At 31.5% G+C, this 14098-nt stretch overlaps 2 protein-coding genes across 2 annotated transcripts; one reads left to right on the plus strand and one right to left on the minus strand.

Annotated features, from left to right (window-relative positions):
• Positions 1-1505: 1505 nt before the first annotated feature.
• On the minus strand, positions 1506-2293 carry LOC123194084 (ethylene-responsive transcription factor ERF017-like). The gene has a single exon (XM_044607230.1). It carries the CDS (start codon positions 2226-2228, stop codon positions 1602-1604), a length of 627 nt encoding a protein of 208 aa, XP_044463165.1. The 5' UTR covers positions 2229-2293; the 3' UTR covers positions 1506-1601.
• Positions 2294-11093: 8800 nt separating this feature from the next.
• On the plus strand, positions 11094-12755 carry LOC123194350 (protein WHAT'S THIS FACTOR 1 homolog, chloroplastic). Its single transcript, XM_044607531.1, has one exon. The coding sequence runs from the start codon at positions 11304-11306 to the stop codon at positions 12618-12620; it is 1317 nt and encodes a 438-aa protein (XP_044463466.1). The 5' UTR covers positions 11094-11303; the 3' UTR covers positions 12621-12755.
• Positions 12756-14098: the final 1343 nt, after the last annotated feature.

The raw sequence follows: 14098 nt of genomic DNA on the forward strand, positions 1-14098 counted from the left end.
AACTCAATTTGGTTTATATTTATCCCTACTTTATCCGGTTAACAATTAGAGATGGGAATATTGTTATTATATTTGATGAAGGATGATGATTACATCAATTCGATTTAAGTATAAATAAATTATATAACTTTTTATATATAATATAAAGTAATAGACTGTAATTAAATAATATGAGTACTTATTTTTTTTTAATTTAAAAATTATTTAATTCAACGATGCTATAGTCGGTGTACACGAAATATTATACCATTTATTTGTAAGATATAAACATTCTTAGTACAAGTACGGTATCTCCAACTCAATTCTTAGAGAAAGACTGGCTGTCTGTAATAGACTAAACTTTTGTATATAGTTGACTTTTGAATGAGCCTTTTCCATCGCATCATTGTCGTATCAGGAAGAATAACTCTTACCTCCAAAAATGGAGATATGTGTTACAAATGTGATGGAACCAAGTGCGGATTGCAAATAAAAATAAATGAAGGTTTATCACATTTTGCCACCGCCCATCATGCCCAAAATATTGACCAACTCCCAATGACATTAAAGGCCAAAGTATTAGTTTCCATCTAAGTTTTAATGTATAGATAAATACATATTTATAATTTTAAAAATTCAAATACTCACCCATGATTCAATTTCTATTAAAAATTTTGGTTAAAGTTAAGGATAAAATTGTTATTTATTAAAAATAATTGAAAAATTAAAGTTTTATTATATTTTCTTTCATAAGTTCAAAAATCTCATAATCTCTTTTCTACTCAAAATTTTCAAATTTTAAAAAATGATAATTTTATTATTAAATCTTTAAGTTTTATTTTTTCTCTCTTCTGTGAAGATGATTATCTTAAAATAAGATGAAAAACGGTAACTATTTCTATTAGATGAATTTTCGTTGACAGAGACAAAGAGACATCATTTCTTAATGGACATCTAGAAAGAGATGGAGATAGTTTATATAACATTTTGCCACTATCCATCATGTCCAATGACATTAATTGTGCTCACACAAGATTTTAGAAGCTTTTTTTTTAAAGGTCATAAATTGGTGCCTAATAAATATGGTGTTAAACCACTTATTAAGTAACAATATATAGATTTTTTAATAATTAAACACAGGTGTTGCACAGAACCTTCTTGACAAGTCTTTTTTCCATACGTATTAACAATCGTAGCGTAGCCCAATATGCTTTACAAATTCTCTCCTGAAAGGAAGTTTCTAAGCTGCCCAAAAGAGTGCCAAAGAGTATCCTGAGAGGTTAAATGTATAGAATCCCTCGATAATTCAAAAAAAATGATTGAATTTGAGATTCCCATGTGCCTGATTAAGATGAGATTCTTAAATTATCTGGTATAATAAACGTATGTTTAATTATTAAATTTGAAGTTTTATATATTCGATATAATTGATTCAACTTTAAAAAATTGTTATCCAATTTGACTAAGGGAGCTCTTGACAAAAAAAAAAAAATTTTACTTTCCAACCTATAAATTTATAATTTAGATGGAAAGAAAAAATTTTAAAAAATAATTAGTGATATGGACAGCACAAATGAGCCGAACTATCCTGATAAGCCTTTTAAAATAGAAACCTCCATAATTTAGAAGTTCCACAGAAATGAAGAGTGAGAATAGACGTTGTGATGATCTTCCCCGTTCTCATCAACCATGGGTGTTGGTGGAGGATACAGTTCATCTACATTCATATCCATGGCAATGTCAACCCCAGAATAAAGCCCAAAATCAGATGCAACAGCTCGCTCATGGCTGTCCAACGTACTCCAAAACGACCAATCTATGGTCGATTTATCACAACTGTTACTGTCCTCGTTCACGGGCACCACCGCCTCCTCTGATGATGATACATTGTACTCCAATGAAGCTCTGGGCCGCTCTTGCTCTTCGTTGGCGTATTTTGCGGCAACCATTTGAATCTCTTGTGGATGAAGCGGTCGTCCTCCTGGTCCGGTTATGTTAATATCCGGTGGGTTGTCGGGGAAGTTGAATTTAGCAGTGGCACCTCGTAAACACAACAAAGCTGCGTCGAATGCACGCGCAGCCTTCTCGGGTGACTCGTATGAACCTAACCAAATACGTTCACGGCTGTTGGGAAGCCGAATCTCCGACACCCATTTCCCCCATTTTCGCTTACGAACACCCTTGTATTTTGGCTCATGACTAGTCGATGATGACGCTTCGGCCATGGACTCAGCGGTGGGCTTCACCATATGCTAAGGAAGCATCAAAATTGACACTGATAGCAACAATGGCGGCTGTGGTGCTCAACAAAATATAGTGAACTCTAAACGCGTTGATCGGGAACGGCGAGTCAGAGGAAAGAAACAAAGAAAGATCGTGGACAGAGAGGACACGTGGCAGTGAAAAAGAGGATTACGACAACCTGATCACGCGGTTGGTAGGATCAGTTTAAAAGCACGTGGATTATTGTTTGTCATACTCGTGTTTTTTTTTTAATAAAAGGTTTAACTCGTGTCATATTCTTAATGCATTTTGATAATTACGTCAAATTTATATTTTTTAATTATTAATTAATTACCAAATAAATTATAGTAATCAAATCAAATAAGTAAAATAAAAATCTACAATTTTTAGTGAATATAATAATAAATCATGGCTTGTTGCTGCCATTTATGCTTCTTCAAGGCTTTTTTCTGAAATTTTTTAAGTGCAAAAGAGTTTCGAATACAAATTTCCCAAAAAACTAATAAATCTGGTCAAATTTATAAAATGTATTAGGATATTTTCGGAATTTTCATATTTTAAATAAGCTTAAAAAAAGGCTTACGGCAAGAGCTTCAAATTTGACCTTCTTCCAAGAAGTCCTAAAATTTAAAATGGCATGAGCTCAGCTTTGTATGACTTCTTTGATTTGAGCTTTTAAGGAAATAACTTACTAGAGTAGAGTTTGTATGAAAATTTTGTTTGTTGTTTGACTAAAACAAATATTATAATAGAATTATATGTATAATTTTATATATAAATAATGATATATTATTATGTAATTAAATATTATTGTATCTTTAATTTTTAATTATCCAATCATACGGTGATACATCATTATTTATATATAAAAATTATATATATAATATTACTCTAAATATTATAATATTAATACACACAGAAAGGGTTTTAATGAGAAATTAATTAAAATAAGTAGCTAATTTGTCGCGTAAACTTTTTTTGGCAAAAATTCTTAGCTTTTATATTTTTAAACAAATCATATTTTTCATTTCAAAAATACCCCTCATCTTATATCTCAGCGTCTTTTACTATAGCTTTCGTAGATTAATCTCTTATATTTCAAAGGATACATATTAAACTTAATTTTTTTATATAATAATTTATTCTTATATACTTTTATACAATTACAAAATGATGGATATACCAGAGGTTTTCTCAAAATGGTGCATTTTTTCAAGTGGGTGCAAAAATGTGCGAAATGGTGCATGAAAGGATGCAGATGCGTAGAAGGGTGCTGCAATTTGGAAAGGGTGCGTGAAGGGTACACCCTTTCCAAATTGCAGCACCCATTCACGCACTCGCACCCTTCCATGCACCCGCACCCGCACCCCTTCATGCACCCTTTCCAAATTGCCACACCCTTTCACGCACCCGCACCCACACCCCTTCACGCACCCTTTCCAAATTGCGCACCCTTTCACGCATCATTTCCAAATTTGCTGCACCCTTCCACGCACCCACACCCCTTCACCCACCCTTTCCAAATTGTCGCACCCTTTCACGCACCCGCACCCCTTCACGCACCCATTCCAAATTTGTCGCACCCTTCCATGCACTCGCACTCGTTCCTACACCCCTTCATACACCCTTTCCAAATTTTTTGCATCCTTCCACACACCCTCACCCCTTCACACCCTTTCCAAATTGCCGCACCCCTTCATGCACCTGCACTCGTTCCCGTACCCTTCACGCACCCTTTCCAAATTGTCACATCCTTTCACACACCCGCAACACTTCCCGCACCAAATTTTCGCACCCTTCCATGCACCCACACCCTTTCACGCATCATTTCGCACATTTTCGCATCCGCTCGAAAAAAACGCACCGTTTTGAGAAAACGTCTGGTATATCCATCATTTTGTAATTGTATAAATGTATATAAGAATAAATTATTATATAAAAAATTAATCTGTTTTTCATCTGTAGATATTATTCATTACACATCCTTTCACACACTCGCAACCCTTCCCGCACCCTTTCCAAATTTTCGCACCCTTCCACGCACCCACACCCTTTTAGGCATCATTTCGCACATTTTCGCATCCGCTCGAAAAAAATGCACCGTTTTGAGAAAACGTCCGGTATATCAATCATTTTGTAATTGTATAAATGTATATAAGAATCAATTATTATTTAAAAAAATAATCTGTTTTTCATCTGTAGATATTATTCTTTACAGAAAAATTAAGTTTAATGTATATCGTTTGAAATATAAGAGATTAATGCTGTGAAAGCTACTGTAAAAGTTAAGGAATTAGAAGAGTGGTATTTTTGGAAAGAAAAATATGATTTGCTTAAAAAAGTAAAAGCTAAGAATTCGTACAGAAAAAAAGTTTATGCGGCAAACTGACTGCTTTTTTAAATTAATTTCCTAGTTTTAATGGACAATGATAGATTAAGATAAAATTAATTAAGAGTAAAAAATGTTGTCCCACTAAGGTTTGGTCTAAAAGTACTTTTTCACCCTTAATTTTTATAAATAGCATTTTCCCACCCAAATTCAAACTCTATTAAAAAAACTAACGATGTAAGGGTAAAATGATAATTTTAATATCTATTAATTTTAAAGATAAAAAACAACAAGTTTTTGTCAGACCCAAATGTTTTAAACGTAACTATTTAACCCTTTGAAAACTTTATTACATTTTATTCAATTTTTTGGGGTATAATTGTCATTTTAAAACTATTAGGAGCAAAAATAAAGATCCATGATGTTTTCAAAATTTACAATTTACCCCTAAAATTTCTAAAAGACTCTTAAATTTTTTAAAAGGCCAAAGGACTATTTCCCACCTAAGGTGTAACATCCCTCCCTAGAAGTACTACCCACCGAAGGAGAAATGTTACGAATTAATATTCGGAGCGTCTATTTTTTTCTTTTTAAAAATACTTTAAAATAAATGCATCATTAAAGTGTTTAGGAAGTATTCCAAGAAAACTGAAAATCTGGAAGCGAACAAAAGATGTATATACTCATATGAAGACTCATCTGAAAGTATCTGAAAACAGGGAGTAATCATATGCAACTATACCATAATCTCAAAAAGTCAAAAGTCGATAAGAACATGCCACTGTATGCATGTAATATGAATCAGAGATAACCTGCTCCAACCGGATCTACCTATGCTGACCTGACCCTGCCTCGCAGCTACCTCGATCACCTGTACCTGCAATCAGGAAAGAAAAGGGAATGAGTGATAAGAACACTCAATAAGGGGAAAGAATCAAGTAAACTATCTTTTTTCCTGTTCTAACTCACTTTTGGGACTCAACCTCACATCCTAACCTCTATAAGAGATTGAGGGGGTAATTTAGTTCACTCTTTATTATTTGAGTCATACTTTGTCCCATCTGGTGTCTGTTTAATACTTTCTGGAAGCTAACTATAGGGATTTGACACTTTTCTAAGCTCAAGCTCTTTTTCTTTCACTACACAATTTCTGAATTTGAATTGAGCTCTACTGCGAGCGGACCCTACTGAGGGTCTATGTCCTACTACGGACGTGTCCTACTGCGGACGTGCCCTACTACGGGCGGTGTAGTGTAAAGTGCCCCCTCATAGTTTATAGCATGCATGCGAGTCTTATATCTTACTAATTTTACTTCTATCTAAATTTATTCATAACTCACCAGACATTACTCTTGGGACGACCCTTGAATCTTGAGTCCCAACCTTTTCTTACTTTTCTTTTTCTCTTCTTTTTTTTTTTTCCTTTCTTTTCTTTCTTTTTCCTTTCTAAACTGTGAAATACTGTTCACATCCCTGTTCATTTGACAGGGCAACCTTCTTTTTCATACAATTTCACAGTCCAAACGGTTCCTAATTCATACAAGCTATATATAGTTGAAAAGAGGATTCAAATAGCTTTCTAACAAGCTATAATAGCACTCATAATTCATTCAATCAGGCAGTCAAAACAACAGATAAAGTCAGTGGCAAAAACTGCCTCCTCTGTTTATTTGATAAAGCAGTCCTTGTGGTTCATGCAATATTTAACAATCCAAATGATCCCCAATTCATACAAGCTATATATCACTGAAAAGATAATTCAAAGAGCTTTCCAACGAGAAATAATAGAACTCATAATTCCATAGATAAGGCAGTCAAAACGCGAGATAAACTCAGTGACAAAACTGCCTCCTCTCTTTATTTAGTAAACCAGTCCTTTCGATTCATACAAATATTTAACAGTCCAAATGATCTCTAATTTATACAAGCTATATATCATTGGAAAGAGGATTCAAAGAGCTTTCCAAAAAGATATAACAGCACTCATAATTCATCAGATAAGGCAGCCAAAACATGGGACGAACTCAGTGGCAAAAACTGTAAATATTATACAACTTTCTGCCATGAACAAAATCACATACATAGACATCCCAAATGGAAAAACAATATTCCTCAACATCAAAATCAACATTTATAACATAGATCTAAGGAACCAAAAGCCTAAAACATGTCACATATCAAAGATGATATCCCTTACCTTGTTTCAAGCCAAATCTTTGCAAGTTGGCTTCCTTCTCCTTGTTTTGCTTCCTTTATCACCAAGACCACTTTAAATCAATACCAAAACACACTAACATATTCACATAACATGCATATAAACATAGATGAAAGGGAAAGGAAGGAGATCTTTGGTTACCAAAGCTTCCAAGTGCTTCTTTTTCTTTTCTTCTTATTTTATCTTCCAATATCCCTTCAATTTCTTCCTTTGGCTTCAAGAAAGCAAAGAAAAGGCATGAAGAAATGGTGGCTGCTGGAATATGGACGGAATGATGGAAAAGTCTTCTCTTTCTCTTTATATAATAAGCCTTATCTCTTTCTCTTTTTCTCTTTGTCTTTTTCCTTTTCTTTTCTTTTTTTTTCTTTTTCTTTAGGTATATATATATATATATATATATAAACACACATATACATGTAAAACAAATATATGTACTTAAAATGGGAAATATCTCTAAATAGAGTCAAAAGACATAAATACCCCTGAAACATACCTGAGGGTATTACACAAGGTATGCTTCATTCCCAAGTTGTCCCTCTTTAACTTTGAAAATCCCAAATACCCACCCATGGGTTATAAAATTAATTGTTTAAAAGACAAAATCATCATTTTATCTATAATATTAAAAATAAATTAAAATTTAATCCAGTTTTTTCCCCTAACTCCTAAAAACTAACCATTTCCCTCTAGGCTAAGTTTTGAAAAATAGCATTCCCCCCATAGGGTTTATTTTTCAATCCTCGATGTCAAATCCGGTGCTATTGACGGAGCTTTCCCGATGCACCACCATGCTCTAACGACCTCTCTTCTCTCCTCTGAAACGTTGATCGACTTAGATCTGACGTCATCTTCGCCTGAAAAGTCTCTTCTTCGTCTGGGAAGATGTTCATCTTTCCAGACGTCTCTTAGGAAGACAATCGTCTTCCCAAAAGGAGACGAGGTCGTCGTCTTTGTCTGGGAAAATGAAGAGCTTCGTCTCTTTAACTTTTCAGGCAAAGACAACGCTAGATCTAGGTCAATCGATGTTCCAAAGGAGAGAGGAGAGGTCGTCGAAGCATGGTGGTATGTCGAAAAAGCTTTGTTGTTGGCGATGACGCTGGATTTGATGTTGGGGATTGAGAACTAAATCATAGGGGGGGAATGCTATGTTTCAAAACTTGGCCTAGAGGGAAATGATTAGTTTTTAGTGGTTAGGGGGGGAAAAAGAGATAAAATTTTAAGGGGTTAGGATTCCGTTAAATTTAACTGTTCATGGGTGGGTATTTGAGATTTTCAAAATTAAATGGGGAAAACTTAGGAATGCAACATACATTGGGTGGGAAATAGTCCTTTGACCTTTTTAAAATTGTCAATAACCCCAAAAAATTTTTATAAGGAACCATGATATTTTCAAAAATGTATAATTTACTATTTAATATACGATTATATAACAAAGACACTTCTATCCATAAAAAGAGACGAAAAAATGATGAAACTGAAAGAAAAAGAAAATAAGTGAGTTCTTATATAATTTAGATACTTAAAAAGTTATTTTTTAGTTTTTATTAATTTATGGTTATATGATAATATGAAAAATAAAATAGTTGGAATAAAATGATAATTTCACGTTTTACTACTATTATTTCAATAACAAAGTTTAATTTATGTTAATTAGGGGTGGGAAAGTGTTTAAGACTAAACCTTGGATGGGAAAATGTAATTCACTCTAAAATTAAAATATGAATAGGGATATTTTTTAAATTTCAACAATTTTCATTAAAGCTTATGGGCAACTTAAATTTTTAGGTTCTTGAAAGAGCTATAAGATAGTTTTTGTTTTTGTTTTCCCCATAAATGTACAAGCACTTTTTAAATTAAATTAAACAAAAATCTTTTGATAAATAGAGAAATTCAAAGTAATATGCTGTTATTTATAAATCTGTAAATATATTTAAAATGCAAAGTAAATTTTTTTAAAAAGTACTTATAATTTTAAAAATTCATTTTTAGCCTATAAATAAGTCCAATAAAAAAATAAAAATAATGATATGAAATACTTAAGGGGTGTTTGGTTCAAGGGATAAAAATATTATTTTGTTAAATTATTTGATTGGTAAGTAATAAAATATTTCGGTAATATTTTATTATTAATGATGATGTGACATGTAATATAAGAAGTAATCTAATTATTACTTTCACAATAAAATATTACTAAAATAATTTTAATTTTATTATAATTATATTTTTATTTATTAATTTTTTTAGGGTAAAAATAACCTCATTTTCAATTAGTATATCAAATAATATAAAAAATATTTTAGAATAATTAAACTCAAGGGTATTTAAGTAAAATAATATACTAATATTTATTTATTATTTTTAATAAAACATAATAATTATTTATACCATCAATTTTTATTAAATTTTATCAAATATAACAATAATTTATATTCAATAATCTTTAAAATAATATATCTTTATAAATATATTTTAGTTTTGATAATAAAAGGTTTTCTAAATCAAAGGGCCTCTTATAGAGATAATAGTTATTATCTTAATGCATTCATGCACAACAAAGCCCAAATGAAAATGTCCCACCTGACCTTTAATAAAACAACAAATTTGTATTCTTTTAAGTTTGAAATAGTTTTTCTTTTTAACATTTATCCATGAAAACCAGGAGTTAGTTTTAATAATGATAGAACATTTTTGATATTTTATACAAAATATAATTGGGTTAATATAACTTATATTACATTCAAATGTACATTCCGAATAGTATAAAAATATTACATTTTAACCCTAATTATTATTATTTCTTCTCTCATTTCATATTTTCCTTTTTTCTATTTTCTCATATTTTGGTTGTTGAAAAACACCCATAAACTTGGTTACATGTAGGGCTCGTTAAGATGGTAAGATATCTCAAAATTGGTGAATACAATAAAATCTAACTACAATAGAGTTTATCAACAATTTTAGACACGAGACGAAATATCTAAGTGAGATCTAATAAATTCATATATAATTTGCATTGAGCAAGGTAGTGACATCGATAAGTTATACACAAGGTTAAAATTTTGAAGGTGTTAGGAGGACCTAATCACTCAGTGTGAAGAAGTTGAAAGGATAGTTGACATCGACATAAAAATGATGACAATAAAAGAAACTTTTCTTGTAGGTGATTTTTTTTTATAATTTATAATTTTTATAATTATTTTGTTGGCTAAATGACTATGTCCCACCCCAGGTTTGATGAAATGAAAGAGTGATATCCTTTTAAGTTTAAAAAAAAAAAATCAATTTCTCATTTATCTATTAAATTTATTGAAAAATCTGTTAAAATATGGAAAAAAACAAAAAAAAAACCCATAAACTAAATAACATTTTGCCCGAACAAGTTTATTAAATAATTTTCATACTCCTAATTTATATTACTTTCAATTAAAAATAAAAAATTACTAGTATAAGTATAGATATGGTTGTTAATGACATATAAGTATAGATAAATATAGATAGAGATGTTAATAACATATAATCATATGTTTCGAGTTAATTGTAATTTTTTAAAATTACAATGGGTAATAATGTAAGTTTGTAGGGGTTTTAGCATTCTAAAAAATTTTGGGGTGTTTTTTAACATTTTCCAAATTTTAAACCCCTCAATAATTTTAAAAATTACAATTGCATCTTAAAAATGAATAAATATAATAAATTATTAACATAAATGCCATATTAAACTATTATGAGTATAAATATATTTTAAAAATATATGAGATGAATATAATAATTTCTAAAATGAGATAGGGGTAATGTCCATTTGGCTCCAAGTAAGTTTTGAGAAAATGACACTTATGCCCTCACTTACACTCTATATCATGACATTTAAATAAAATAACATAAATCATTTAACTGTTAAAACTAATGATTAATTTTAAGTTTTTAACAAATGATTGAGAATTTGATTTTCTTTCAAATTTAAAGAATAGAAGGATAGAAAAAAATAATTTTATCAAATTTTGGATTAAAAATAATCATTTGCCCTTATTTTCTGAGGTAAACTGTTATATAATTTAATTTTATAAAAAAATTAAATAATTCTATTAACTAATTTAATATACAATTTTATGTATAAATAATGATATATTATTATATGATTGAATAATTTTAAATTAAAGATAAAATAATATTTAATTATACGATGATATGTTATTATTTGTATTTTATAACACTGCTCATTTAATATGGTGTGAAAAAAAAAATAATATGGTGTGAAAAAAAAAAAAAAAAAAGAGTATTTTTGGAATTCAAAGGCGGGGAAATAAATAATAATCCGTCCGCCTGTTACAAATTAGATAGATTGGCTGTAAGGAAATTGAAGGCCCGTTCTAACCTCGGAATTCATTGTCAAATGTTGTCACCAGTACTTGCTTCTCATCTACATTAATCTCACTCTTTAACCTGCTCTAGACTTGTTGGATTCCCATTTGGTTTCCTTTACTCTCTGCGTTGTCATCCCACATTTAAAAATCTGCAATTTTACTCCATAAGCTCAACATGTTTGATTATTTGTCTCTGAGAAGACCTTCCTACAGACAATGTTTATTTTTGTGGTCACAGAGCAGATTAATGACCACCAGTAAGCGTGTTCAAGACCGCAGCAAGAATAAGAGAGTCCGCGGGCTTGAGATCGCCACAGAGAAGTGGAAGATATTCACCAAATTCAAGATTTTAATGGACATTTTAAAGCAAGAACCTGAGATGGTAATACCCGTTAGATCGTTAAATGAATATAGGAGGCAAATTAATCTGCCTAAGCCTCATAAAGTATCAGATTTTATTAGAAAGACACCGAAACTCTTTGAATTGTATAAGGATCAAAATGGGGTGTTATGGTGTGGAATGACTAAAGTAGCTGAGGATTTGCTTGAAGAAGAAGAGAAGTTACTTGAGGAACACTCAGACAAAGCTGCAGAGTATGTCACAAGGTTTCTGATGATGTCAGTCGATAAACGTTTACCATTAGACAAGATTGCACATTTTAGAAGAGACTTTGGCTTGCCACTTGATTTTAGAGCTGAATGGGTTCACAGGTACCCTCAATTTTTTAGGGTGATTAAGTCTAAGACTGAACCTCAAGTTGAGTATTTGGAACTCACAAATTGGAATCCTAAATGGGCTATCACGGAGTTGGAGAAGAAGGCATTGGGGATAACTGAGGGTGGTGGTGAGCATTCGCCAGGAATGCTTTCATTGCCATTTCCTTTGAAGTTTCCTCCTGAGTACAAGAAAGTTTATCGATATGGTGGTAAGATTGAGCATTTTCAGAAAAGGGCTTATTTGTCTCCGTATGCAGATGCCACAGATCTCAAAGCTGGGTCGTTGGAATTTGATAAGAGGGCAGTTGCTGTTATGCATGAACTTCTTAGCTTTACCATCGAGAAGAAATTGGTGACTGATCATCTCACTCATTTTCGAAGGGAACTTGTTATGCCACAGAAGTTAATGAGACTTCTACTCAAGCATTTTGGGATATTTTATGTGTCGGAAAGGGGAAAGAGATTTAGTGTGTTCTTGACAGAAGCTTATGAAGGTTCAGAGTTGATTGAGAAGGGCCCATATGTTCTTTGGAAGGAAAAAGTCCAAAGTCTTATAGGCTATAGAGGAAAGAAGAAGAAGATTGATACTTTTAGTGACCAATCTGGCATGGAGGATGAGGATTTATTTGGGTCAGAGTCTGAGAATGGCAGCATAAGTACACAGTTTGAGCGAGAGGAGACCATGGAAGATTTAGAAGATGCTTTACTTTCAGATGATGATGAGATGGAGGTTGGAGAAGTTTGCAGTGGATACAAGGATTCTAATACAACTTGAGGTCATAAATTTTTTCTTTGTTATTAGTTTCTGAACTTAATTTAGCGGTGAAACGTCAAATATTTGATAATAAAAGTTCTCTGTGCCTTATCCCTTTATATAGTAGAAGCATTGGCTACTGGTTTGGTTGCACCATCTTTGTGTTGTTTTGATCTCGGAAAGTTCAGAAGCTCGGAATCCCTTATGCATATTGCAGGAATATGTGCTTGCATTTTGTTATTATGCAATTTGAAAAAAAATTACTTTCTTTTTGGTTAACAATAAATCTATGCGTGCATGGCTAGAAAATAAAATCTGATACCTTAATAATTAAACAAAATAAAACAATGGTTTAAGATCAAAAAAACTTTCCAATCCTCTATGTAAATCTATTAGGATCATACAAGTAAAGCGAATATAACAAAATTAAAATAAATCAATAGACATCAGATTTTTAACATAAAAAACCTCTTTAATGCGGAAAGGAAAACCACGAGACTCAGTCTAGATAAATTTTCCACTATCGACAATAATAATGGGTATAAACAAAGTTCTCTCTAGTAAAACCAGAGACATATAATTAATGATACATTAAGAACAACCATTCTTGACAACAAGGAAGTAAATAACACAAGTTTAATAGAGAGAAATCACTAAAACAAGACTTCTGTTTGCACGTTCAGATTCAGGTCTAGACATCTCGAAATCAGATCTCCACACTCAGAATGTGGAGCCTTATGTCGTGAACACCTTCAAAAAATTTTAGCTTGATTCAATGGTGAGTGACTTTGAAACTTAGATTTACAAAAACTATCAGAATATGAGTAAAAATGGAAACATGACCCTTATTCTCCTCTTTTCTCTCTCTATTTTAATAGAGTTTTTAACTCTATTGATTTCCAACTGAATGAGTATTTATAAGTTTTCATTAAACTTGGTGAAAAGATTAAAATAGTCTCCATCCATGTTTAACCAAAAAATCAAAAGTGAGTAACACAATAAATAAGTCATTCTCTCATATAAAAAAGAAAACCCAACATGCACAACTCTGACTTCATAAATGGGTATATATAGAAGTATCGTCATATGATTGAATATTATTAAATAATTTAAATAACACGTAATCACATGGTGACAATTTTTGTATATATCTATTTATTTATTAAAAAATATATATATATATATATAATATTATTCGTTTGTTAAACGTAGTGCATATAAAAATGGTTAATACTTGTTGTGCTGCTTTTGGACACTCCTACTATTCAATGGCTAGAAGCTTGTAGTCAAAGCGAACAGAGGGCAAATTAAGGTGTCCCATGTTTTAACACTGAAAAAATGTGATTTTTTTTTTAATTCCTGAAATTTTAATTCAGGTGCTCTTGATTGGGTCCTTACGTCGAATACCACATTTTATGCTAATATAGGAAAAAACAGTAAAGATGAACAATTGTATGTGAGCATAAATTTCTCTATAATTGGGAACTGAAACCACAATG

Source organism: Mangifera indica, chromosome 13, assembly GCF_011075055.1.
Source record: "Mangifera indica cultivar Alphonso chromosome 13, CATAS_Mindica_2.1, whole genome shotgun sequence".
Taxonomy (NCBI): Eukaryota; Viridiplantae; Streptophyta; class Magnoliopsida; order Sapindales; family Anacardiaceae; genus Mangifera; species Mangifera indica.

Excerpts from the sequence above, each read along its gene's own strand:
- LOC123194084 (XM_044607230.1), bottom strand. The coding sequence starts at position 2,228 with ATGGTGAAGCCCACCGCTGAGTCCATGGCCGAAGCGTCATCATCGACT.
- LOC123194350 (XM_044607531.1), top strand. The coding sequence starts at position 11,304 with ATGTTTGATTATTTGTCTCTGAGAAGACCTTCCTACAGACAATGTTTA.